Source organism: Papio anubis, chromosome 6 (genome assembly GCF_008728515.1).
Source record: "Papio anubis isolate 15944 chromosome 6, Panubis1.0, whole genome shotgun sequence".
Lineage (NCBI taxonomy): Eukaryota > Metazoa > Chordata > Mammalia > Primates > Cercopithecidae > Papio > Papio anubis.
The window spans coordinates 154,224,750-154,248,543 of record NC_044981.1 but is presented as its reverse complement, the minus strand read 5'-3'; the positions used below and the strand labels follow the sequence as shown (position 1 = coordinate 154,248,543).

Genomic DNA, 23,794 nt, shown 5'->3' with positions numbered 1-23,794 from the left:
AAAGTTTGAATAATAATGATCATTTTAATCATAGCGGGGGAATTAAACCAGACACTTCCTAAACCCATTACATACTTTTGGTTATGCAATAGCAACCCTACCAAAGTGGCACTAGTGTTAACGTCTCTGTGGGGAAAAGACAGATCAGCCTGTTACTGTGTCTATATAGAAAGAAGTAGACATAAGAGACTCCATTTTGTTCTGTATTTGAGATGCTGTTAATCTGTGACCCTACCCCCAACCTTGTCCTTGCAAGAGACATATGCTGCTAAAAGGTTTATGGAGATGTTTGCATATGCATATCAAGGCACAGCATTTTCCTTTGAACTTATTCATGTCACAGAGATCTTTATCCATATGTCTTACTGCTTTCTCCCTACAATGATCCTATTGTCCTGCCACTCCCTTATCTTTAAGATGGTAAAGATAATTATCAATAAATACTAAGGGAACTCAGAGATGGGTGCCGGCGTGGGTCCTCTGTATGCTGAGCGCCGGTCCCCTGGGCCCACTTTTTCTTACTCTATACTTTGTCTCTGTGTCTCATTTCTTAAGTCTCTCATTCTACCTAACGAGAAACGCCCACAGGTATGGAGGGGCACGCCACCCCTTCACGTCTCCATTTTACAGGTAAGGTAAAGAAATTGTGAGGGTAAGTAATTTGCCCAAGATCTCTCAGAACCCAGGTTTCTCTGACTGCAGTGCTCTCTTCATTCCCTTAGACTAAGCCATCTGGAGTGGGGAGGAAAAGGAGGCAGATGTGAAAAACATTTAGGAGGTAAGTAACAGTTGTTATTATTAGCACTAGATAATGATGATGGTGATGATGATGACAATGATGATGACGGTAAGGGGGATTTCATGCCTTTATACATTCAAGAACTTAACACCAGATTCAGTGTCGGAGAAGAGAGAAAATTGATTAAGGTATCGGCCTTGAGCTAACAGTTTAATACGATATAAAACTTCCCAAAGGGAGGGGTCACAACGCCTCTCCTGTCCATTGCCCCCAATCCACCGCAAAAGTCGCTCCTGTCTGGGCTCCACTGCAGTGCCACACGCAGGACCTCGGGCGCCGACACCGCCCCGCCCTTGGTCGCGCCCCCCCCCCCAGGCCACTGTCCCTCCTCCGAAGCCGCGTCCCCGCCTCGCCCCTCCCCGCCCTGCTCCGGCCGCGGCCCCCAAGCCCGGGGCCTGCCGTCTCGCCCCCCGCCCCGCCGCCCCCCGGCAACCCCGACCCCGGGCCTGCACTCTCGCCCCGCCTTACCCCTCCCAGCCCCTTCCACGCCCCAACCCTCGAATTGCCATCGCGCCGTGCCCTGCCCCGCCGCGCCCCGCCCCGCCCCGCCGCTCTCGTGGCCCCCACCTCCAGGGGCGCCTCTGCGGGCCACGTGGTCCGGCGTCCGTGCGCAAGCGGCTCTTGGCGCCGCGCTTCCGGGTTGGCTGTGGCTGTGGCTGCGGCGGCAGCGCAGGGGCAGGAACCCGTGCGGCGCAGAAGCCCCAGAGGCGGGCGGGGCGGAGTGGAGGGCCCGCGGGGCCCTGCGCGGGTCTCCCGCCAGGCCGCCGGGTGAGCTGGCAGCGACCCGGACCCCACCGGGTGCCCCTGAGAGGTAGGTCTACGGCGCCGACTCCTCCCCCGCCGTCTGCTCCCCAGTCGGGCCCGCGGGGCCTGGGCTGGGAGGTGGGGGTCTTTCCGCGCCTCTTCTCCCTGCTCGGACCTCCGGGGGCTCCGCGCCGCGCCCAGTTTGTCTGGCGGCCCCACGCAGCTTACGTTATTAGTATTTTATTGCAGCTACCTCACGTTCGCTTTGCACATGCACATTTCTTCACTCTTCACATTGGTTCCCACACACGAAACGGCTAATAATCTGGGAGATGGAGGCAGCTTCGATCTCCTTGAGATAGTTGTGCAACCATAGAAAGTTCGTGCTGTGGAGGATTTTGGAGATTTTGATCCCATTCCTTCATTTTAGAGAAGATAGACCCTGAACCGTTCCATGAATACTGGAGAGTCACTCAGCTAGGTAATGTGCGGCAGGAGGCTGAGGGAGAGAACTGCTTGAACCCGGGAGGCGGAGGTTGCAGTGAGCCGAGATTGCGCCACTGCACTCCAACCTGGGCGACAGAGTGAGACATCGTCTCAAAAAAAAAAAAAAAGAAAAGAAAAGAACCCCGAGCTAAGTTTTTTTGGTTTTTGTTTTTTGAGGTGGGTGGTCTTGTTCTGTCGCCCAGGCTGGAGTGCAGTGGCACGATCACGGCTCACTGCAGCCTCGAACTCCCAGGCTCAGGTGATGCTACTGCCTCAGCCTCCCGAGTAGCTGGGACCACAGGCGGGCACCTCCACGCCAGGCTAATTTTTGTATTTTTTGTGTAGATGGATTCTTGCCGTGTTGCCCAGGCTGGTTTCAAGTGATCCACCCGCTTCGGCCTCCCAAGGTGCTGGGATTACAGGCCTGAGTCACTGTGCCCGAGCCCAGAGCTAAGTTTGTAGACAGACAATTAAAAATGGTAATGGTAAAATTCAGTTAATGATGTGAAGTGAATAGGAAGTTCATGTGGGCTGGCATTAACCTTTTAGACAGTGCTTCCTCCTTTTTAAACCTTGTTTTCTTATTTCAGATTTAACCCTTCGTGGCTTCTGAAGAAAATGGCAGAAACATCGCCAGAGCCTTCTGGGCAGCTTGTTGTACACTCAGACGCTCACAGTGACACTGTCCTGGCCAGTTTTGAGGATCAGAGGAAGAAAGGCTTCCTCTGTGACATTACTTTAATCGTGGAGAATGTCCATTTCCGGGCCCACAAAGCCTTACTTGCTGCCAGTAGTGAATACTTCTCAATGATGTTCGCAGAAGAGGGGGAAATCGGCCAGTCCATTTATATGCTGGAAGGCATGGTTGCCGACACCTTTGGTATCCTGCTGGAATTTATCTACACAGGTTATCTCCATGCCAGTGAGAAAAGTACAGAACAAATCCTGGCTACTGCTCAGTTCTTAAAAGTCTATGACCTGGTAAAGGCCTACACAGACTTCCAAAATAATCATAGCTCCCCAAAGCCAACAACTTTGAACACTGCTGGTGCCCCAGTGGTTGTTATCTCTAATAAGAAAAACGATCCTCCAAAGCGGAAACGGGGAAGACCAAAAAAAGTCAATACATTGCAGGAGGAAAAGTCAGAACTGGCTGCAGAGGAAGAAATACAGTTAAGAGTGAACAATTCAGTTCAGAATAGACAAAACTTCGTGGTTAAAGGAGACAGTAGTGTACTGAATAAGCAGATTGCAGCGAAAGAAAAGGAAGAATCGGAGCCTACTTGTGAGCCAAGTAGAGAGGAGGAAATGCCAGTTGAAAAAGATGAGAACTATGATCCCAAGACCCAGGATGGCCCGGCAAGCCAGAGTCGGTACAGCAAGCGGAGGATTTGGAGATCCGTCAAACTTAAAGATTACAAACTTGTTGGGGATCAAGAGGACCGTGGTTCAGCCAAGAGGATCTGTGGAAGGAGAAAGCGCCCTGGAGGCCCTGAGGCCCGTTGTAAAGACTGTGGCAAGGTCTTTAAGTACAATCACTTTTTAGCAATCCACCAGAGGAGCCACACAGGTAATGATGCTTTCAAAGCTGATTGCAGTGTGTTTCAGAATTGGGAGCAGGGATGATAATAACAGCTTTCATTTACTGTGCAACTTCTGTATGATGGGCATTGTAATAAAGCCTTTATACATGTTATTGCACTTAATTTTCTCCACAATCCTGCAAGGTAGGTAATATCCTCATTGTACATTGTATGATTAAAATCGTATTTACTCATATGTAAGAGAGGGTTGCTAAAGTGCATAGTTTACAGAGGAAGCAACCAAGTTCTAGGGAGCCTAAATAACTTGCCAGAGTCACCCATGAGTGACAGAGCTGGGATTGAACCCAGGTAGCCTGGTTCAAGAACCCCTCTCATTTGTAGTTGTTGAATGAAGCCTTTAATGTCCACTTATCAAAATCTAGCCCAGTGTACTCTGCTTTCTGATTCTTGAACATTCTTCATCTTGACCAAACCGTGCTTTTGTCCAAGTCTGTGTGGACCACTTTCTAACTCAGCTATCTGACTTTAAATACCTTCTTGTTTTTGGTCCCTCCAGCCCCGCGCTGACCAATGGGGACCCTTCTGTGATGGTGGAAATGTTCCTACATCTGCGCTGCCCAATATGGTGGCCAGTAACCACATGTGGTTTTTGAGCACTTGAACTGTGGCTAGCGTGACTGAGAAACTGAATTTTTAATTTTATTTTAATTCATTTAAATTTGAATAACCACATGTGGCTAGTGGCTACCATATTGGACACTACAGTCCTAGCGAGAAATCCCTTCCTTCTTTGAGCTCTTTCAGGTGCTTAAAACCTACGTGCTTTGGGTCAGATTGTTGTTGCCACTTGTACATCCCTCAACTTAATTGTAAGCTTAAGTATAGGGACTGATGCTTAAGTCTTCTCCTGTGATCCAGCAGCGTCTGGTGCTGTGGTTCTCAGCCTGCAAATTAGAATCACTTAGGGAGCTTCTAAAACTACCAGTGCCTAGGCCTCAACCCCAGAGCTTCTGATTTGTCTGGAACCTTGGTGCTTTTAAAAGCTGCCTCAATACTTTAGCTACAGATAGGTTGAAGACCTTGAATTCTGGTACTTTGAAAAAAGTAGATACTTGAGAAATATTTGTTGAACTGTAATGGGTTATATTTTGGCTTTTTTTTTTTGAGATGGATTCTCGCTCTGTCGCCCAGGCTAGGGTGCAGTGGCGTGATCTAGCTCACCACAACCTCCGCCTCCCGAGTTCAAGCCATTCTCCTGCCTCAGCCTCCTGAGTATCTGGGATTACAGGCACGCGCCACCACACCCAGCTAATTTTTTGTATTTTTAGTAGAGACGGGGTTTCACCATGTTGGTCAGGCTGGTCTCGAACTCCTGACCTCATGATCTGCCTGCCTTGGCCTCCCAGAGTACTGGGATTACAGGCGTGCGCCACTGTGCCCAGCTGGCTGTTTTTATCAAAGGTTTATATGGACATAGTTTGGAGTTAAATCATTATACAAGACTTAAGAAAAAGCATGTAGGATCGATCTTCCCTTATGTCCCCAGTACAGACAGTCCCCGACTCATAGTGGTTCAATTTTTCAACTTTACAATGGTGTGAAAGCAGTACACATTCAACAGAAACTGTACTTTGAATTCTGAGTTTTGATCTTTTCCTGGTCTAGTAATATTCAGTATGATCCTCTCATGCCATGCTGGGCCACACAGTCACCTGGGTAAGTGACCAGTACTCTGCATTTGGGGCATTCATACAGTACTCTGTATTAAGTGCATTTTTTTTTATGATATTTTCAGTATGATGGGTTTGTTGAGATGTAGTCCTGTCATAATTCAGGCAGCACCTGTATTCTGAATTTTGCAGCCCATCACTTTAGTATGGATCTGTTTTCTTCCATCTGGGTAGATACCAGGTAGATTCATAAGGTTTGGAAACTGTCTTTCAGTTCCGGAAAATCTTGAGTTATTTCATAGATGATTTCCCCGCTGTGTTAACTCTGTTCTAACTTTATTTTCTCTTATATTTTCCATCATTTTGGGCCCTTCCTTCTGGGGGATTTCCACTTGGTTTTTCAGCCCTTTGAGGTTTTCTGTTTCGACTCATTTTTTTCCCCCTTTAGGAGCTTTTTGTTTTCTAACTGTTTTAATGTGAATGATGTTTTTTTTTTTTTTTTTGAGACAGAGTCTCGCTCTGTCGCCCAGGCTGGAGTGCAGTGGCCAGATCTCAGCTCACTGCAAGCTCCGCCTCCCGGGTTTATGCCATTCTCCTGCCTCAGCCTCCTGAGTAGCTGGGACTACAGGCGCCCGCCACCACGCCCAGCTAGTTTTTTGTTTTTTTAGTAGAGATGGGGTTTCACCATGTTAGCCAGGATGGTCTCGATCTCCTGACCTCGTGATCCGCCCGTCTCGGCCTCCCAAAGTGCTGGGATCACAGGCCTGAGCCACCGCGCCCGGCCGTGAATGATCTCTTTATTTCACAATGTAATATCTTACTTCTGTGAGCATGTTAATGATAACAACATTTTCCTCACTGGAGGCAAGTTGCTTTTTTTTTTCCTTCTTGCTTGTTTATCTGTCCCTACTACAAAAGGCTTTCCTTGAGTGCCTGGTGGTTGTTTAAAAATCATATTTAATCATATGTAAGAGTGGGTTGCTAAAAGCTACTGGCAATGCTGCGTGTGTGGAGAGAGCCTGTATTTTATTTATTTCTTACTCTGTTGCCCAGGCTGGAGTGCAATGGCGTGATCTCTGATCAGCGCAGCAACCTCTGCCTCCCGAGTTCGAGTGGTTCTCCTGCCTCAGCCTCCCAGGTAGCGGGGATTACAGGCACGCACCACCGTGCCTGGCTAATTTTTTTGTATGAGAGAGCCTGTAAAACTGTGACCTTGTTCCCAGATCACACCGAGGGTCAGGCTGCTATTTCTCGTGGCCAGTAACGAGATGCAGATGAACTGGGGAGGAAGAGAGGTTTTATTTCTGTAACCGGTTACAGGGAGAAGGCCTGGAAGTTATCGCCAGAGCAACTCAAAATTGCAGTTTTTCAGCGCTTATATACCTCCTAAGCTGTGTGTCTACATGTAAGTGTGCATTCCTCTAAAGACACAGGTGATAGTGGGCCGGGCGCGGTGGCTCAAGCCTGTAATCCCAGCACTTTGGGAGGCCGAGATGGGCGGATCATGAGGTCAGGAGATCGACACCAGCCTGGCTAACACGGTGAAACCCCGTCTCTACTAAAAAATACATAAAACTAGCCGGGCGTGGTGGCGGCGCCTGTAGTCCCAGCTACTCGGGAGGCTGAGGCAGGAGAATGGCGTAAACCCGGGAGGCGGAGCTTGCAGTGAGCTGAGATCCGGCCACTGCACTCCAGCCTGGGCGACAGAGCCAGACTCCGTCTCAAAAAAAAAAAAAAAAAAAAAAAAAAGACACAGGTGATTAACTTCTTTTAATCTATAACTAAGGTCTGCGTCCCAAAGACCTTCTTCTGGAGCCTCAGTAAGTTTACTTCATCGAAGTGGGTCTAGGTGCTGGGGTGATTACCCTTATCTTCCGCTAAATCAAGGAAGTTTGGGGAGTTCCTTCAGATCCCCAATAAAACTTGTTTAATCCTAAATGGGTCCCGTTAGGAATTCCTTTGTTGTTTTGTCATGCTTTAAGGCCCAGGAGAAGCCTAGGCAAAACTCTTGGTAGGCTTCTGTTACATTCCAGCCTTCCTTTAAAGGCACTGGCTTTTAATATTTAACTTACCCACTCAGTACTGAAACAGTTGTTGTGCAGGCCTGTCATAACCTCACTGGAGGTGGTGTGGCTGTGCCCCATGTCCTTGCTGGTGCCAGGCTTCCACATCTTTGCTCTCTCACCTTGGACCATCACGTTCCAGTGGAAGACGCTTCTACTCTCCCACTTGGAGGCACTAGGCCTGGCTGCCCGCCTGTGGCTAGGGCAGGAGAGGGAAGGAGGAGTAGGGGAGTCTCATCATCCCAGATGGAAATGTTGACTTACTCTCCCTGTGGTAATTCCAACTCAACTGTGCCTAGAAACCCCTAATCCAGAGACCCCTTTTTCTTAACCTTCCTCAGAGAACACTCCATCCTCTTTTGGGGAGAGGGACAGTCTCCAGGCTGTGTAAAATGGAAGATTTGATCAGGGGTCTGAGTACCTTTGAAACAGACTTTCATTTACCCTCCCTCACCCCTGTTTCTAGAGATAGCAGGTGCCACCAATTCCTGAGCCTTTTGGAGATTGTGTCTTAAAAATTAGGTTGTATTGGGCTGGGTGTGGTAGCTCATGCCTATAATCCTAGCAATTAGGGAGGCAGAGGCAGGAAGATTGCTTGAGCCCAGGAGTTGGAGACCTGCCTGGGCAACATAGTGAGATCTCATCTCTAAAAAAAAATTAAAGTTACAATTAAAAAATCAGCTGGGGGCCGGGCGCGGTGGCTCAAGCCTGTAATCCCAGCACTTTGGGAGGCCGAGGCGGGTGGATCACGAGGTCAGGAGATCGAGACCATCCGGGCTAACATGGTGAAACCTCGTCTCTACTAAAAATACAAAAAACTAGCTGGGCGTGGTGGCGGGCGCCTGTAGTCCCAGCTACTCGGAGGCTGAGGCAGGAGAATGGCGTGAACCTGGGAGGCGGAGCTTGCAGTGAGCCAAGATCGCGCCACTGCACTCCAGCCTGGGTGACACAGCGCGAGACTCCGTCTCAAAAAAAAAAAAAAAAAAAAATCAGCTGGGTGTGGTGGTGGCACACGCCTGTATCCCAGCTACTCAGGAGGCTGAGGTGGGAGAATCATTTGTTGCCAGGAGGCTGAGGCTATAGTGAGCTATGGTAATGCCACTGCACTCCAGCCTGGATGATAGAGTGAGACCCTGTTACCAAAACATACATATATAGAGAGTTTATATTAGTGCTACCCACGGCTGGCTTCAGATTCATGTGTTCCAGCTTCCAAAATTTTATTGCTGATGTCTCGTGTCCATTGTTGGCCTTTTGGATGTGTGCCTTCTAAGAAAAATCCTTTATGATTTTAATTGGGGAGAGACAAAAATGTGTGGATTCTTTCTTACGCCATGCTTCTGGGGCTCTTCTTCCAGGGGAGCGACCTTTCAAATGTAATGAGTGTGGAAAAGGCTTTGCCCAGAAGCACTCGCTACAGGTCCACACCAGGATGCACACCGGCGAGCGACCGTACACCTGCACCGTGTGCAGCAAGGCTCTGACCACCAAGCACTCACTGCTGGAGCACATGAGCCTGCACTCAGGTAATGGGACTTGCCCAGAGGGCCAGCTGTCACCAGATTCCCATTCCCCAGGGTGGGCATTACCAACACCTAAACGGTGTTTTCTCAGCCCAGTATCATTTCCAACGTGGGGTTATTGAAAGACAGGAGTTTGCATCTGTCTGAGTGCAGTTTAGAGTTCTGCACTGATCCTTAAACTAGAGCTTATAAACTGGCTGCTGGGAGTTTGGTGTGCAAGCATGTTTTATGAAACTACAAAGTTTAGAATTATTTTACTTTGAACGCCTTTGGGGGAAACTTAAATTCTCCAGTTCTACCCCAGTCTCCACTACTCCCTATTGCCTTACATACCTTTGCACATTTATGTTTCTGTGGTAGATTGAAGGCTTCTGGGTTTGTAAACAGGTCACTTGTATCATTTGTAGAAAATGGGGACCTGGACCCACTATAGTATTTACCTTATTAGTGAGCATTCCAGTTCTTTATAGTTTTTTGCAAGTTTTAGTGTTTTGGTTTTTTTGGCAGGACAGAAGTCTTTTACCTGTGATCAATGCGGAAAATATTTCAGCCAGAACAGACAACTAAAGAGCCATTACCGAGTTCATACAGGTACGGTAAAGTGAGAACATTTAGATTGGGGGGAAAGAAATGCAAATAAAAATTGTTTCTGAAACGTTAGGTTCGTATTGTAGGTGATAAATGGGTATTTAGGGAAAAGTGCCTTGAGAGTCTAAATTACATGTTTTTATGTTATTGTCTGCCACCATGTGAATTATGTTTTTTTTGTATACTACAGTTTTGATGCCACACACAGAAACCCTACAGAATTGGCATCTTTCAGAAGTGCCACTTGCCCAAGGGAGCTTCAGTGAATGGTTGTTAGTGGTGCCTAGGCAGAGACAGCATCACCCCGCGGCTGTCAGCCCAGGCTTTCTCTCCCCTGGTTCTACCTGTTGTCCTTTTTCTTTCCTGCCAACTGATAAGAAATGAATGTGGGTTGCAAGTGTCATTTGAGGTCATTTGTGGCCTCAGTCACACCAATACTTTGAGGAGAAAAGGAGAGACTACATTTAGAATTGGAAGGATCCTATCTCTTTCGGAGGAGGCAGTGAGTTGAGGTGCTTAGGAAAATATTAACTGTTACCAAATTAATGAAAAAATTTTCGTTGTTAAAGTACTATATTTAAAGTGATTATTTTTCAGGGAAGTGCTTTAACACAAATCACTGAAGAAAATGCAGGGAGAGCATATATGCACTGACACTTTTTTTATTGTTGCGACAAGGACACTCATTACCGGAATGCAAAGACTGCCATCGCAAATTCATGGATGTGTCTCAGCTGAAGAAACATCTGCGAACACACACAGGTAAAACTCCACCTCGTCTGTTCCCCCGGTACACGGGAGGTTTTCAGGAGAGTGAAGAATGAAGTACTTTCTGTGAGTGTCCTGCCCAGCCTGTGTTTGGAAACGTTTATTATAAATTGGATGGGAGTTGTGGAAGAAGATAAGTTAAACGTTGAAGGCAGAATGTTGTCAGCACTGTCTTTGGGGAAATCACATCTCTTGTAGATGAGCAAAACGGAGATCACTCACTGAGCGCTATTCCTATGTCACAATTCATTTAATACCACAGAATAGTGAGACTGAGTCTGCTTCTGTGCTTCACTCTTAATTTACTTCAGCATTGAAGATGATATGAAGACTTTTTTTTTTTTTTTTTTAGATAAGGGCTCACACTGTCATCCAGGCTAGAGTGCAGTGGCATGATCACAGCTTACCACAGCCTCGACCTCCTGGGCTGAGGTGATCCTCCCACCTCAGCCTTCTGAGTAGCTGGGACCACAGGTGCACACCACCACACCTACCTAATTTTTTACTTTTTAGTTTTTTGTAGAGATGGATCCCACTATGTTGCCCAGACTGGTCTTGAGCTCCTGAGCTCAAGCAGTCCTCCTGTCTGAGCCTCCCAAAATGCCGAGATGATAAGCATGAGCCACCATGCGCAGCAAGATAATTTTTTTTTTTTGAGACAGTCTTGCTCTGTTGCCAGGCTGGAGTGCAGTGGCGCCATCTTGGGTCACTGCAACCTCCGCCTCCCGGGTTCAAGTGATTCTCCTGCCTCAGCCTCCCTAGTACCTGGGACTATAGGTGCGCGCCACCACGCCCAGCTGATTTTTTTTTGTATTTTTAGTAGAGACGGGGTTTCACCATGTTGGCCAGGATGGTCTCGATCTCTTGACCTTGTGATCCGCCCGCCTTGGTCTCCCAGAGTGCTGGGATTACAGGCGTGAGCCACCACGCCTGCCCCAAGATAATTTTTTTAGAAAAGATAGCCAAATGTAACAGACACAAATGTAGCATAGACATTGAGAATTTTTCCACTTTCTCCCCTAAAACCAACACTTAAGCTTAAGCAGCACCGCCTCCAGAAAAATCAGTTTCAGAGATGACGAGGAGGAAGCATTGATTAGGGCAGGTCAGTTTTTTTATGTAAGATCAGAAAATTGGATCTTTTATACCTTTTGGCAAAGAACATATGTTAAAAATAAGTCTATCAGATTTTCTAAGAAAAACTTGCCATTACAGGTTATTTAATAATTCTGTTGTCTACTGGAATTATCTAAATAGCAAATTGATTTATGGTGCTTTGGACTTTTTTTTTTTTTTTTAGAGTCACTGTCTCACTCTCTTGCCCAGGCTGTAGTGCAATGGTGCGATCTCGGCTCACTGTAACCTCTGCCTGCCGGGTTCAAGCAATTCTCCTGCCTCAGCCTCCCGAGTAGCTGGGACTACAGGTGTGCACCACCACGTTTAACTAATTTTTGTTTTTTTTAGTAGAGACAAGGTTTTGGCATGTTGGCCAGGCTGATCTCACCCGAACTCCTGGCCTCCAGTGATCCACCCTCCCAGCCTCCCAAAGCGCTGGGATTACAGACGTGAGCCACTGTGCCTGGCCTGGATGTTGTTATTTAAATACAAGTTTTTCTTCTTAAATTCAATAAACACTTCATAGGATATGGATTTTAACACATTTACTGAGCACTTACTGGGAACCAGACACTGTTTTAGGCTTTGAGGATACAGCAGTGAATGAGATGGACAGGCCCCTGCCTTAAGGGGCCGACATTCAATAGGGAAGACAGAGTACAAACAAGTGTATAACACATTAAGTGTTGTGAGTGCGTTGAGTAATAAAATGCAAGGTAAGGGGGCAAAGTGTGGGAAGGAGAGCTGCCCTTTCATGTGCAGACTGGTTTGGGAAGGTCTCACAGATGAGGTGGCGTCTTGGATGGAGATGAGAATGCAGTGGGGGAGTGAGCCAGCCAGCCATTGAGGATGCCCAGGAGAGAGCATTCTAGGCAGGGGGAGCCCTGGGCACAGGGCCCTCGGGCAGGAATGTTTTTGCCATGCTGGAGACATGCCGGGAGGAGCACCAAGGCGACCCGAGAGCTGGGAGTAGGAAGTCCTAGGGTAGGTGGATGTTCTCAGTTTAGCTGCATGCTTTTTAACCACCTGGGGAGGTTTTAAAAAAGCCTTGTCCCAACCTCCAAGATTCTGATTGACTTCACCTGGGTAGAGCCTGGGACTTGGTGTTTTTCAAAGTACCCCTCAACAATTGTAGAGTACACTCGGGCTGAAGTACTTTGAAGACCACAATAAAGACTGGATTTGATTCTGAGGGAGGTGGCTTTACTGAGATAAGTGACGTGGCATGCCTTAGGGTTATAATAGGGTCACTCTAGCCGCCCTGTGGGGGCGGGGGGCGAGGCCAGGGTGGAGGCAGAGAGGCCCATTAGGAGGCTGTGCGGTAGTTGGGCTTGGAACAGCACGGTAGCAGCAGAGGTGGTGTCAAGTGGTCCAGTTCTGGATGTATTCCAAGGAAGAATCCATGTGATTCGTTGGATGTGGGAGTTGAAAGAGGAGGCAAAAGCCGCTGGAAGGAGGAAAAACTGGGGAAGACTAAGAAGAACAGATCAGGAGTTACACGGTGGACTGGTTGGTGTCTATTTGACATCCAAGTGCAGGTGTGGGGTAGATCATTAGATTTCCAGGTCTGGAGAGTTCAGGGAAGAGATGCAGCCAGAGCTCTGGATTTCCACATGTACACATGTGCCTGCAAATAGTATGTGGTGCTGTGCTGAGCTCCCTAGGGAGACAGCGATGGTGGAGGAGAGTGGAGCTGGCTTGGTCATGCTGAGCAGTGCCAGAGGAGACACTTCCCCTTGGTTTTGTTGTCTGAGTATAAGGGGCAGTGAGGTTTCTGGTCTTTGTGAGCAGCAGTAGGACTTGAAGTGGGGATGAAAAGGAACAGAAGACCTCCCCACTATAATTCCAGCAAACTCTTCTCAGCCTGTCAACTTTGAGAAGCAGAACAGAAAGTGGAAGATGTGTGATGAGTTAAAAAGGAGATAGATGGGCCTCTGTAAAGTGGTTTGCATGACTTAGAAATATGAAAATAAATTGAACCTGTCAAAAAATTGGGGCTCTTCAACAGCAGCTATGACCCATCTGTTCCTACATCAGTGTGGGGAATCTGCTTCAATGTTGGTGAAGGGCATTGGTGTGCCATTTCCCTGCTCCCTGGGCATTGAGCGCAGCCAGGGTGAGAAGTGCCAGTCCTGCCCTCAGGGCCATGCTCAGTTGGAAACTGAGACTTCATCTCAGAGATGAACCGTCATTCATCTCTTAGATGTTTAGGCACACACTGTCTCTGGGTTAGATGTCCTGCACCAAGCACTGGAGAAGTCAAGGGCAAATTAGAGATGTTCTCTTTCCTGGGAGAGCATCCCCAGTGAGGGGAGATGGACACATTTTGACTAGAGGCAGAGTATCAGGCAGATAAGCAGTACATGCCGGATCACCACATCTCAGGCCCTCCTGTTCACATCTTGTCCTCGTACCTGGCGCTGGTCAGGTTTACAGGGACCCAGTCAAGCCAAGTGAGTTCACAAGACTGATAAACCAGAGAATATGTCAACTCAACAAAGGGATTACACCTTTCTGTTGCCCACAGCACCTCCTTCCTCACATTAGTGTACCCGAAAGCCAAGTTAGTGATCAGAAGATTGCATGGTGAGCTGGGATCAAGTCAAGGGAATTAGCCCAGGCCACAGAGAAGCCTGGTGAGTGACCTCTGACCCCACAGCACAGTCCCACCCCGCCAGTGTCCCTGTTCCTGGATGGTGTTCCGTAAACACCGATTCTGCTCTGAGGGCTCCTACTCACAGGTAGATGGCCCTGCCTGGGAACACATGATAAAGTTCAGTAAGTCACAGTTCTATTCACAGCCTCATTGTGGCTTGAAGTTGAAGCTTCCCAAATCTCCTCAACTGTGTGTTGAGACCATCCATTAATGTTGAGACCTGGGGGTCTTCCCATATTCCTGAGACCTGGGGGCTCCTCACCATAACATACCCTTACAGAGTCTACATGCCATCTATTATGAAACAGTATGGCGTGGTCAGAGCCAAAGCAGAGATGTGACCACAGGATGGGAAACAGCGAAGACCACATAGGAATGCCAAGTACACAGGTGTCGAACCATGCTATCCACAGTTATGGACGTGTGTCCCTTTTTTGTCAAGATTGTCAAGTACTTGAGGAAATGCACATCTTTATTTATTGTTGGTGGGAATATAATTTGGGAACCCTCTGGAAGGAAGTTTTGCAATCCTTACCAAAACATAAACCACACAATTGTGAAAAGATGTTTGCCTAAGGATATTCATCATAAGCAGCATTGTTTATAACTTAACAAGCTTAACAGCCACCTAAATGTCCCCGGAGGGGATTAGGTAGGTAAATTTGGGGCAGTATACACAATGGTACACAGCACAGGCTTTTAAAATGGCGGTGTGGCTTTGCTGATGTGACAAATGACATGCACTGGATGACCTCACAGAGTAAGACCGCAAATAAACAGATTTGTCTGTAAAGATATTCACCATTGGTAACTGGTTATCTCAAGAGATGAGAATAGTGGGGAAGTTTTAATATTCTTTGTATTTTCAATATTTGGTTCTTTTACAACGAACACAGTAATTTTTAAAGAAAAACAAAGCTGTGGTCCACAGTGGGAGGCCGGATGCTGAGGGGTCTAGACAGAGGGAACTGGACTGCCAGGTGAACGTGACAGCTGAGGGAATGGCAGGTGTCACTGTGATTGTTGTGCCTGGCTGGGCAGGGGCTGGGTGGTGGTGTCATTAACCAAGAGAGTTATTCTGGGTTTCAGCAGGTGGGGGTGGGAAATCCAGCTGTGATGCCAATAAGCAGTGAGTTATCAATACTGTCTGGAGTGGGGTCCAGGATTTAAGTCATTGGGGAAGGGTAGGGCTGGGATCGGTGAAGTAACTGCTGAGAAGAGGGTCTGGAAGTACACCCTGGGGCTGTTTCAGTACTTCTGTTGACGTCACCCTGTGTGGGACCTTTTGTCACACTCCTGTCTCTGCCTTTTCCTTTAATCACTATTGTCTGATCCTCTTGTAACACACGGTCTTTCCGGCCCCATGCCGCAGGCCCTGTCCTAGTACCTTATCCTTCTTCTCCGTCTGCCTCCTGCCACCTCCTGGTCCAGGCCTTGTGCATAGCCTCTTAGAGGTCCTCCTGCCTCCAGCCCACCCTCCTCAGCATTCACAGGTGTATTTTCTTAGTACTTTCAGCATGTCATTCTGCTAAAAACTTCCAGAGGCTCCACAGGTCCCCTGCCCGGAATTCATAGCTCCTGGTGCCTTGGCCTCCTGGCTCCTGAGAGGGATCCTTGTCGCTCCTGGTGCACACCGTGTGGTCATTTCTGACACCAGCTTCTGCTCATGCTATTTAGACTAGTACCCTGGCCCAGGCTTCTTTCCAGTCTAGCCAGATCCTGCCCATCCCGTCCAGCACCCTGTCTGCACTCAGTATTGTTGATGCCACTTGTTTTAATGTTCAGTGAAACACAGCCCTATGTTACTTAATTAGTTCGTGCATCTCCTCAAGTAGATTAGAAAAGTTTCTTTTCTGTTTCTTAGCTGTGTACTTTATTGATGATCTATCAGTGTTTGAGAACTAAACAAATTTTAAGGAATGGGCGTCTCCGTTGAAGGTGGTAGAACTGTACACAGGGGAACAGATCAGAAACCACTAAGTGGGAAGGCCCCTGCAGATTCACCTTGGCTAGGGAAATTTGCCTTCCTACTGTCCTGCTCACTCCCTCAAAGAGCTTCCACCGCAGGATGTTGCTCCTGCAAAGAATTTCCATTATTTTAAACACCCTCAAAAAACATTTGCCATCAGACAGACTCTCTGAAATATAAACTCAGCTGGAGCTAAATGGCATAGTTAACGATGTTATGGATGATTGTTGTTGTTCTGTCTCTTAAAAACCTGAAAACTGCAACAAGAATTTTACACTCACAAGCACACAGCAGGTACTCAGTCTTTGAATCTGGAGAGGGAGAAAACCAACCAAGATCAGAGAAGGCCCGCTCTGATGTAGAAAGCTATAGACAGGTTATGGCAGTGGCCCGGTTTTAATCTTTGGAGTGGTAAGAGGTCATGATACAAAGATGCAGATTCGTGCAAGTTGTTACCGCTGTCCTCTGCCTCGATGGAGCGTGGAGAAATGTCTTGCCTGAATTTTCCAGTAGATGCTGTGAAAGGGAACATCACTGACCATCTTCCATTTCAAATTGTACTTATCCTTTGCTGTTCTCCTGTTCTCCAGTTAAGTGTATTTTGCTGCTTGCTTTTTTTCTTTTTTTTTTTTTTCTTTTTTTCCAATTTAGTTTTCTTGCCTGCATTAGGATTACTTAATTTTGTTTCTGGGGAACATGAACGGTCTGTCATTGTATGGTCAGCATGCAAACACACTGAACAAGCACTTGCTGGTGTTAGTGAAGCCTGGTGGGTTCTGGAGCAGTTATAGCATCTCAGGTGTGCCACTGCCATGAAATTTATTCAGCAGGGATTTCTGAAACAGCATGCCAGGCCAGATTCTTGGCATTGGGGTACTAGGAGCGGATGTACCCACAAGTTATCTTAAAAAGGGAGAAATGGATAATAAATAACTTATACATTATATGAGGCAGCAGTAGCATTGTGGAAAAACTAAATTGGAGAATTGGACTAAAGAGTGCGTGGCAAGGTTTGTAGTGCTCTCGGTGGTGATGGAGCCTCACTGATAAAATAACATGTGAACAGAGACTTGAAGGAGATAAGGAGAGTGACCCATGCTGGGAGAGACACCCTGAGATGAGATCAGGGAAGTTTGGGGTGAGGAGTAGGGTTTTCAGGATACAGATCTATGATCGCTTGTAGGCCAAGAACTTTGGATTTTATCTTGGGGTGGGAAATCATCAGAACATTTGCAGCCCAAGCATAAAACGACCTGACTGCATCAAGGCTCACTCTGGTGGCCACATTGATAGTTTATGGCATGGAAGCAAGAGCAGAAACGGAGACCCCATAGGAGGCAAGAGATGATGGTGGTGTGGACCAGAGAGTAGCAGTGGAGTCAGATTCTGGATATATTTGGAAGGTTGATATAAACATCAATAATACATAACTCACCCTAGCACACAGGAGTCCTTTCAGGGTCAAGTGGGCTACCTAGCCAAGCCAAGCCATAAGGCAGGAGAGCATAGGGGCTGTAGTATCTAAGGGGAGAAAACAGGAGTAAATAGGGTGTAACTCACTTCCTTGTTGCAGTTTTCAGGTTTTTAAGAGAACCATGCCTTAGGATTTCTGTGTATGTTCTTGGCACTCGGCACACAGTGCTTAGGTTAGTTACAGAGTAGATATTTAGTGCATCATTCATTTACACTTATGGAAGGGATTGCCTTTGTTCTGTTTATATTGTGAAACCAAAGTGTTTTTTTGATTTTGTCTTATGCTGAATGTATATTGTTAAATTTTTTTATTTTATTTTATTTTTTTTAGGTGAGAAGCCATTTACTTGTGAAATCTGTGGCAAATCTTTCACAGCAAAGAGTTCTCTTCAGACCCACATCAGAATCCATCGGTAAAGTTTTGCAGATATTTTACTCACATGGAGGCCTCATTCAGTTCTGATGTTCAGTGAGATGACATGTGTTACCTATGTAGTTTTCTCCCAGTTGTTACTCTGGCAGAATTTTGTGTGTGTGTTTTATTACTTTGGCTTTGTTCGGTTTTGTTCGTTTGTTTTGAGACAGGGTCTCGCTGTTGCCCAGGCTGGAGTGCAGTGGCGTGAGTGGAGTGCAGGTGGGAGTTCAGGCGATTCTCCCACCTCGGCCTCCCGAGTAGCTGGGACACCACACACAGCTAGTTTTTTGCATTTTTTGGTAGAGACTGGATTTCACCATGTTGACCAGGCTGGTCTCAGACTCGTGACCTCAAGTGATCCGCCTGTCTGGGCCTCCCAAAGTATTGGGATTGCAGGTGTGAGCCACCGCGCCTGGCCTATTTTGTTTTATCTTTTCAATAATGAAATTCCTCACCTAGGTAAAAAGGAATGCTGATTCTGGCCAGTAAAAGTATACATTACTGATTTCATTAATTAAATTTTGACTGGGGCTAGGGATTGGTCCAAAGCTTAAATCTTTGATCAAAAATAAGTATTATATTTGATGTTTTCTGAATAAATGTTTTTGTTTACACAGTTATCCCGAGGTTGGACTTAGGAGTTCTTCTAAGAGCATCACAAATAATTAGAGGAAGCTTAAATTTTTTTAAATTGACATCAATCATAGATACTTATTGGGCCATTAGAGTCTAAAAATTGACTGTGAAAACTAAGACAAAACAAAAGAGAACTGTATGTTTCATGTATAAATATTTACTCTCTTTTCTTATCTGAAATACATACTGTGGAATCATAAAATTTTATCATACCTAGCCGTGCCCCATCTGCCACCCTTTCTCAGGCACCACCCCCACCCTATTTTCAGATTAGAAACTGCCCATGGAAGTGAGACTTGCTTCAAGTCCTTGAGTTAGTAGCTGAACCCATGACTTGTGACTTGCAGTCTAGTTAATTTTCCACTACTCTTGATTGCTTCCCCCTAAATAATCAGGAAGTAGTAAGTAGGTATTTCCATTTTGAAAATAAACTGTTTATTTTCTCATAGAGGAGAAAAGCCGTACTCGTGTGGCATTTGTGGCAAATCCTTCTCTGACTCCAGTGCCAAAAGGAGACACTGCATTCTGCACACCGGCAAGAAGCCTTTCTCGTGCCCTGAGTGTAACTTACAGTTTGCTCGCGTAGACAACTTGAAGGCTCACTTGAAAATTCATAGCAAGGAGAAGCATGTGTCAGATGCCAGCAGCATTTCTGGCAGTAGTAACACAGAAGAGGTCAGGAATATTCTTCAGCTACAGCCATATCAACTCTCTACCTCGGGAGAGCAGGAAATTCAGCTTCTTGTAACTGATTCTGTACATAACATCAATTTCATGCCCGGTCCCAGCCAGGGGATCAGCATCGTGACTGCAGAGAGTTCCCAGAACATGACTGCAGACCAGGCTGCTAATCTTACCCTGCTCACGCAGCAACCAGAGCAACTGCAGAATTTAATTCTTTCAGCTCAACAGGAGCAAACAGAACACATTCAGAGCCTCAATATGATTGAAAGCCAGATGGGGCCCTCACAGACAGAGCCAGTGCACGTGATCACTCTGTCCAAGGAAACACTGGAACATCTTCACGCCCATCAAGGGCAAACAGAGGAGCTCCATTTAGCTACAAATACTTCAGATCCAGCTCAGCACCTGCAGTTGACACAGGAGTCTGATCCGCCACCACCCACTCACCACGTGCCCCAGCCAACGCCGCTTGGCCAGGATCAGAGCTGACCTGTAAACATGTTTGACTGCTTGACCGGGCTCTTCTCATAAGCCAGCTCTGACTGGATTTTGAACGCTTGAAGTCAGGCTTTCCATACCATCGACTTGCAGATCCTTCTGTGAGAGCTGTGATGGCTAACTGATGTTTATAATGCTCTCCATCCAGGTAGCAAGGTGTGTGTGTGTCTTGTCTAAGGTACTGATTTGGATTGAGCATTTCAATATTGTTGAATGGTTTTCATTTTCATCTGTAACGTCTCCTAAAGACTCGGGTAATTTTTCTTTGGGGGCATTGATTTCAGTTTTTCTGTAAGGTTTAAATGTTCACAGCCGTAGGTTGTGGTCTTGCCAACCTCCCCAGTTACGTTCTTTTATTTTCTAGGACAAAGGGAGTCATATTTTGGTTGAACTGGGCAGAGTGGTTTGTTCTATTTTCTTATTTTTCTCAGGCAACGCAGTTGTTACCACAAGACAAGTCAGGGCTAAATATGACAGATCACAATGTCTGGGGAATTTGCCCTTTTAATAACTTCCAGTCCCCTAAGACAAAGTAACCCTCAACGTTTCATCTTTGTACAGTACAGAGGGCTTATGGTGTTACACTTCAGGAAGATTCAAACTCATAAACTCAGTGTTTTAACTCAAAATTCATGTAACAAGCTAGCCAAAAGTATAGGAATTTTTTTTTTTTTTTTGAGACGGAGTCTTGCTTTGTTGCCCAGGCTGGAGTGCAGTGGCCAGATCTCAGCTCACTGCAAGCTCCGCCTCCCGGGTTTATGCCATTCTCCTGCCTCAGCCTCCCGAGTAGCTGGGACTACAGGCGCCTGCCACCTCGCCCGGCTAGTTTTTTCTATTTTTTAGTAGAGACGGGGTTTCACCATGTTAGCCGGGATGGTCTCCATCTCCTGACCTTGTGATCCGCCCGTCTCGGCCTCCCAAAGTGCTGGGATTACAGGCTTGAGCCACCGCGCCCAGCCTAGGATTTTTTTTTAAATTCTGAATGTATCTTTTCTGAGAAACATAAATTTACATATTTTTTAACAGCAAGCTATCAAAAGTTTAATTAAGTTTAAAATACAAAATGGGATCAAGACATTCACCCTAAATTCTGAATTTTTGTCAGAATGAGACTTGACTTTCATGAAGGTAAAGCTGTCTTCACTATCCTGGAACATAAAATTTTATTCAGTGTAATTTAAATCTTATATGTACTCTACTGAATTCTAACTGATCTCCTGAAAATGTTGATCTGTCTTGTGTCTGATAACTTTCTGGAGATGGAAGCTCATTATAATTTTTTATTGCAGATGCCACAAAGTGTGAGTATCTTTTCCTAATCTTTTCTTTATTTTAGAGACAGGGTCTCACTCTGTCACCCAGGCCAGAGTGTAGTGGCACAATCACTGCTCACTGGAACCTCAAATTCCTGGGCTCAAGCAGCCCTCCCACCTCAGCCTCCTAGTAGCTAGGACTACAAGGATGTACCACCACACCCAGCTAATCTTCTGATCTTAAAAGTAACTTTGAGCCTCAGAGACTTTGTAGCCAGCGTGTGTCTGTAATTGTATGATTTTTAAATCATCATGATAAGATTAAATTATGTTTGGGTTAAGTTTTCAAGCTAAGCATGTTGAATTCTTTTACCACTTTCTTGTAAGCTGGTAGGGAATTTTTGAGAAAAGAAGGTGGGCACTAGTATGTCTAAATTAGTAATGCTGATGGAGAGTAGGGGGTAATCTACTCTAAAATTAATACAGCCTTTCCATCAATTGTTTTGTTTTAGACATCCTTGATATCTACCTAAATCAAATAAGTTATTTGGAGATTAGAGTAATAGAGAATTGTTCAGGTTTGAGAGAAGATAAAAATATTTTGGTTGCATATTTGCTAATCTATATTATATGTAGTTCACAAAATTTCCAAAATGATGTATATCTTATATGTATCAACCAAACGAATCTTAAATCAGGCCTCACTAGAGCAAAGATAACAATTTTTTACAAACACTGTTAAGCCCTAAGTATTATTTCAGGTTCTCGTTTAAACTGTTTAATTTTATTCTTAAAACACAAAGTTTTTGCCAGCTTTTCAGAGCCTACCAATCCACATTTTCTCCAGGGAATTAAATATTTAAGTAAGTGAATTTGTACTCACTGGATAGCTAAGTGATTATTCAGAACATATGGTTACATAGCTCTTTGTAAGTCAAGTTTCACTGGTTCTGTAACAGTCTACCTCTACACTAAGAGAACTAGAACGTGAACAACGTAGGTCACTTTAAATATTCCAGTAGCCACATTTAAAAACATAAAGAGCAGGTGAAAATTTTTTTTCTTTTTTTTTTTTTGAGACGGAGTCTCGCTCTGCCGCCCAGGCTGGAGTGCAGTGGCCGGATCTCAGCTCACTGCAAGCTCCGCCTCCCAGGTTTACGCCATTCTCCCGCCTCAGCCTCCCGAGTAGCTGGGACCACAGGCGCCCGCCACCTCGCCCGGCTAGTTTTTTTTGTATTTTTTTAGTAGAGACGGGGTTTCACTGTGTCAGCCAGGATGGTCTCGATCTCCTGACCTCGTGATCCGCTCGTCTCGGCCTCCCAAAGTGCTGGGATTACAGGCTTGAGCCACCGCGCCCGGCCTAGGTGAAAATTTTAATAAAAGTTTATGTAATCCAACGTTTGCCAAATATGTAAAAATGTCTTAGACATTTTACATTCTCTTTTTCATACTAAGCTGTCAAAATCCGGTGTGTATTTTACACTTTCTGCACATCTCAATTTGGATGCTAATGTTCATTGAACAGACTTGATCTGTATTTAGATTTCATACAACTTACAGATGAAAACAGATTCTCATATCAAGTAGCTACAGACAAAAGTTTTTTTCAAGAATTGAAATAATTATCAGTTTAAAAATTTATATTAAAATTATTTAAAATTAAAATCTAGTTCCTTGTTGCATGGGACACAGTGCAAATGCTTGATAAGCACATGTGGCTAGTGGCTGCTATATTGGACAGCATGGGCCACCTGTTTCTAGCTTGAGCCTCAGTCCTAGCTATTCCTGAATTATTTGACCAGCTGTCAAAGAGAAACAAGGAAATGATAGCTTTATCAATCTAGCCTCCTTCATTGTCCCAAATATACGTTCTACCCCTTTGAATAAAAAAGTTTAATGCCGCTGGGCGTGGTGGCTCATGCCTGTAATCCCAGCACTTTGGGAGGCCAAGGTGGGTGGATCACAAGGTCAGGGTCGAGGCCAGCCTGACCAACATGGTGAAACCCCATCTCTACTAAAAATACAAAAATTAGCCGGGCGTGGTGGTGTACGCCTATAATCCCAGCTATTCGGGAGGCTGAGACAGGAGAATCACTTGAACCCAGGAGGCGGAGGCTGCAGTCATCTGAGATCGCGCCATTGCACTCAAGCCTGGCGACAGAGTGAGACTCCATCTCAAAAAAAAAAAAAGTTCAGTGACTTGAGTACCCAAAAGAAATGTCATGAATATGAAAGTGCTTCTCATGTGTCCTTGAGAAATGATGTTGCTAGTGCAGTGTTTCACGATTCATTTTCTACTAAATGTGTACAATTTTTTAAGTTGTTTTAACAGAAATACAGAGTGTGTTTCTTAGGAAATACAATGTTATGCTTTGGGGCTCCTGAAACACCTCGTTTTGAAGGTGAATCTTTGGTTTTCTCCCAGTAGAGGGTCAACCTTGGGATGACTGGAGCTCTTACCATCAAAATCAGTTATTTAAGTGCTTGCCCAGTGCTTCTTGAAACTCACCTCTACTCTGTATTTTCTACAGTTGGTTCTTGTGTTATAAATGTTATGAGCAATAGATTAAATGATGCTGAGGAATGAAAAATTCTCGTTATAAATGCTTACCTAGGATTCTCATTATAGTTGCTTATCTAGGTTTTCATAAATGGGAACGTAACAATATCTTCCAAATATGGAGTCCTTACTGTTGGCGAAGCCCGGTCTGTTAAATCTGTAGCATATCTTACTGGGTCTCAAACATCTTCCATGTCATGGCACACAGAATTACAATTTACAACATCTTCCATGTCATGGCACACAGATTGACAATTTACAACATCTTCCATGTCATGGCACACAGATTGACAATTTACAACATCTTCCATGTCATGGCACACAGAATTACAATTTACAACATCTTCCA

General features: G+C 45.6%; 3 protein-coding genes across 4 annotated transcripts in view; 2 read left to right on the top strand and 1 right to left on the bottom strand.

The window, feature by feature from the left end:
- Positions 1–1,822, bottom strand: part of LOC110743190 (short-chain collagen C4-like) — a 10,605-nt gene extending 8,783 nt beyond the window's left edge. The window contains exons 1-2 of the mRNA XM_031667617.1: positions 1,802–1,822; positions 1,367–1,749 (exon numbers count right to left, since the gene is read on the bottom strand). Of these exons, the coding sequence (XP_031523477.1) occupies positions 1,367–1,749; positions 1,802–1,822 (404 nt within the window). The remainder of the gene's footprint in view (positions 1–1,366; positions 1,750–1,801) is intronic.
- ZBTB24 (zinc finger and BTB domain containing 24) lies at positions 721–19,896 on the top strand. 2 transcript variants are annotated; one of them, XM_031667547.1, is made up of 7 exons: positions 721–778; positions 2,620–3,599; positions 8,665–8,832; positions 9,337–9,420; positions 10,096–10,179; positions 17,731–17,812; positions 18,900–19,896. In XM_031667547.1, exons 2-7 carry the CDS (start codon positions 2,648–2,650, stop codon positions 19,621–19,623), a joined length of 2,094 nt encoding a protein of 697 aa, XP_031523407.1. In that variant the 5' UTR covers positions 721–778; positions 2,620–2,647; the 3' UTR covers positions 19,624–19,896. The 2 variants fall into 2 exon arrangements, with proteins under 2 accessions (XP_031523407.1, XP_031523406.1); XM_031667546.1 differs by lacking the exon at positions 721–778 and adding an exon at positions 1,502–1,610.
- MICAL1 (microtubule associated monooxygenase, calponin and LIM domain containing 1) overlaps positions 19,678–23,794 on the top strand; it is a 22,933-nt gene continuing 18,816 nt past the window's right edge. The window contains exon 1 of the mRNA XM_017958417.3: positions 19,678–19,788. The gene's annotated coding sequence lies outside the window, so the exon portion shown is untranslated. The remainder of the gene's footprint in view (positions 19,789–23,794) is intronic.

Bases quoted from the DNA above. Each gene is read 5' to 3' on its own strand.
- ZBTB24 (XM_031667547.1), top strand. From the start codon at position 2,648: ATGGCAGAAACATCGCCAGAGCCTTCTGGGCAGCTTGTTGTACACTCA. The intron at 8,833-9,336 runs GTAATGGGACTT...TTTTTTTGGCAG, and splicing joins GCACATGAGCCTGCACTCAG to GACAGAAGTCTTTTACCTGT. The intron at 9,421-10,095 runs GTACGGTAAAGT...TGTTGCGACAAG, and splicing joins CCATTACCGAGTTCATACAG to GACACTCATTACCGGAATGC.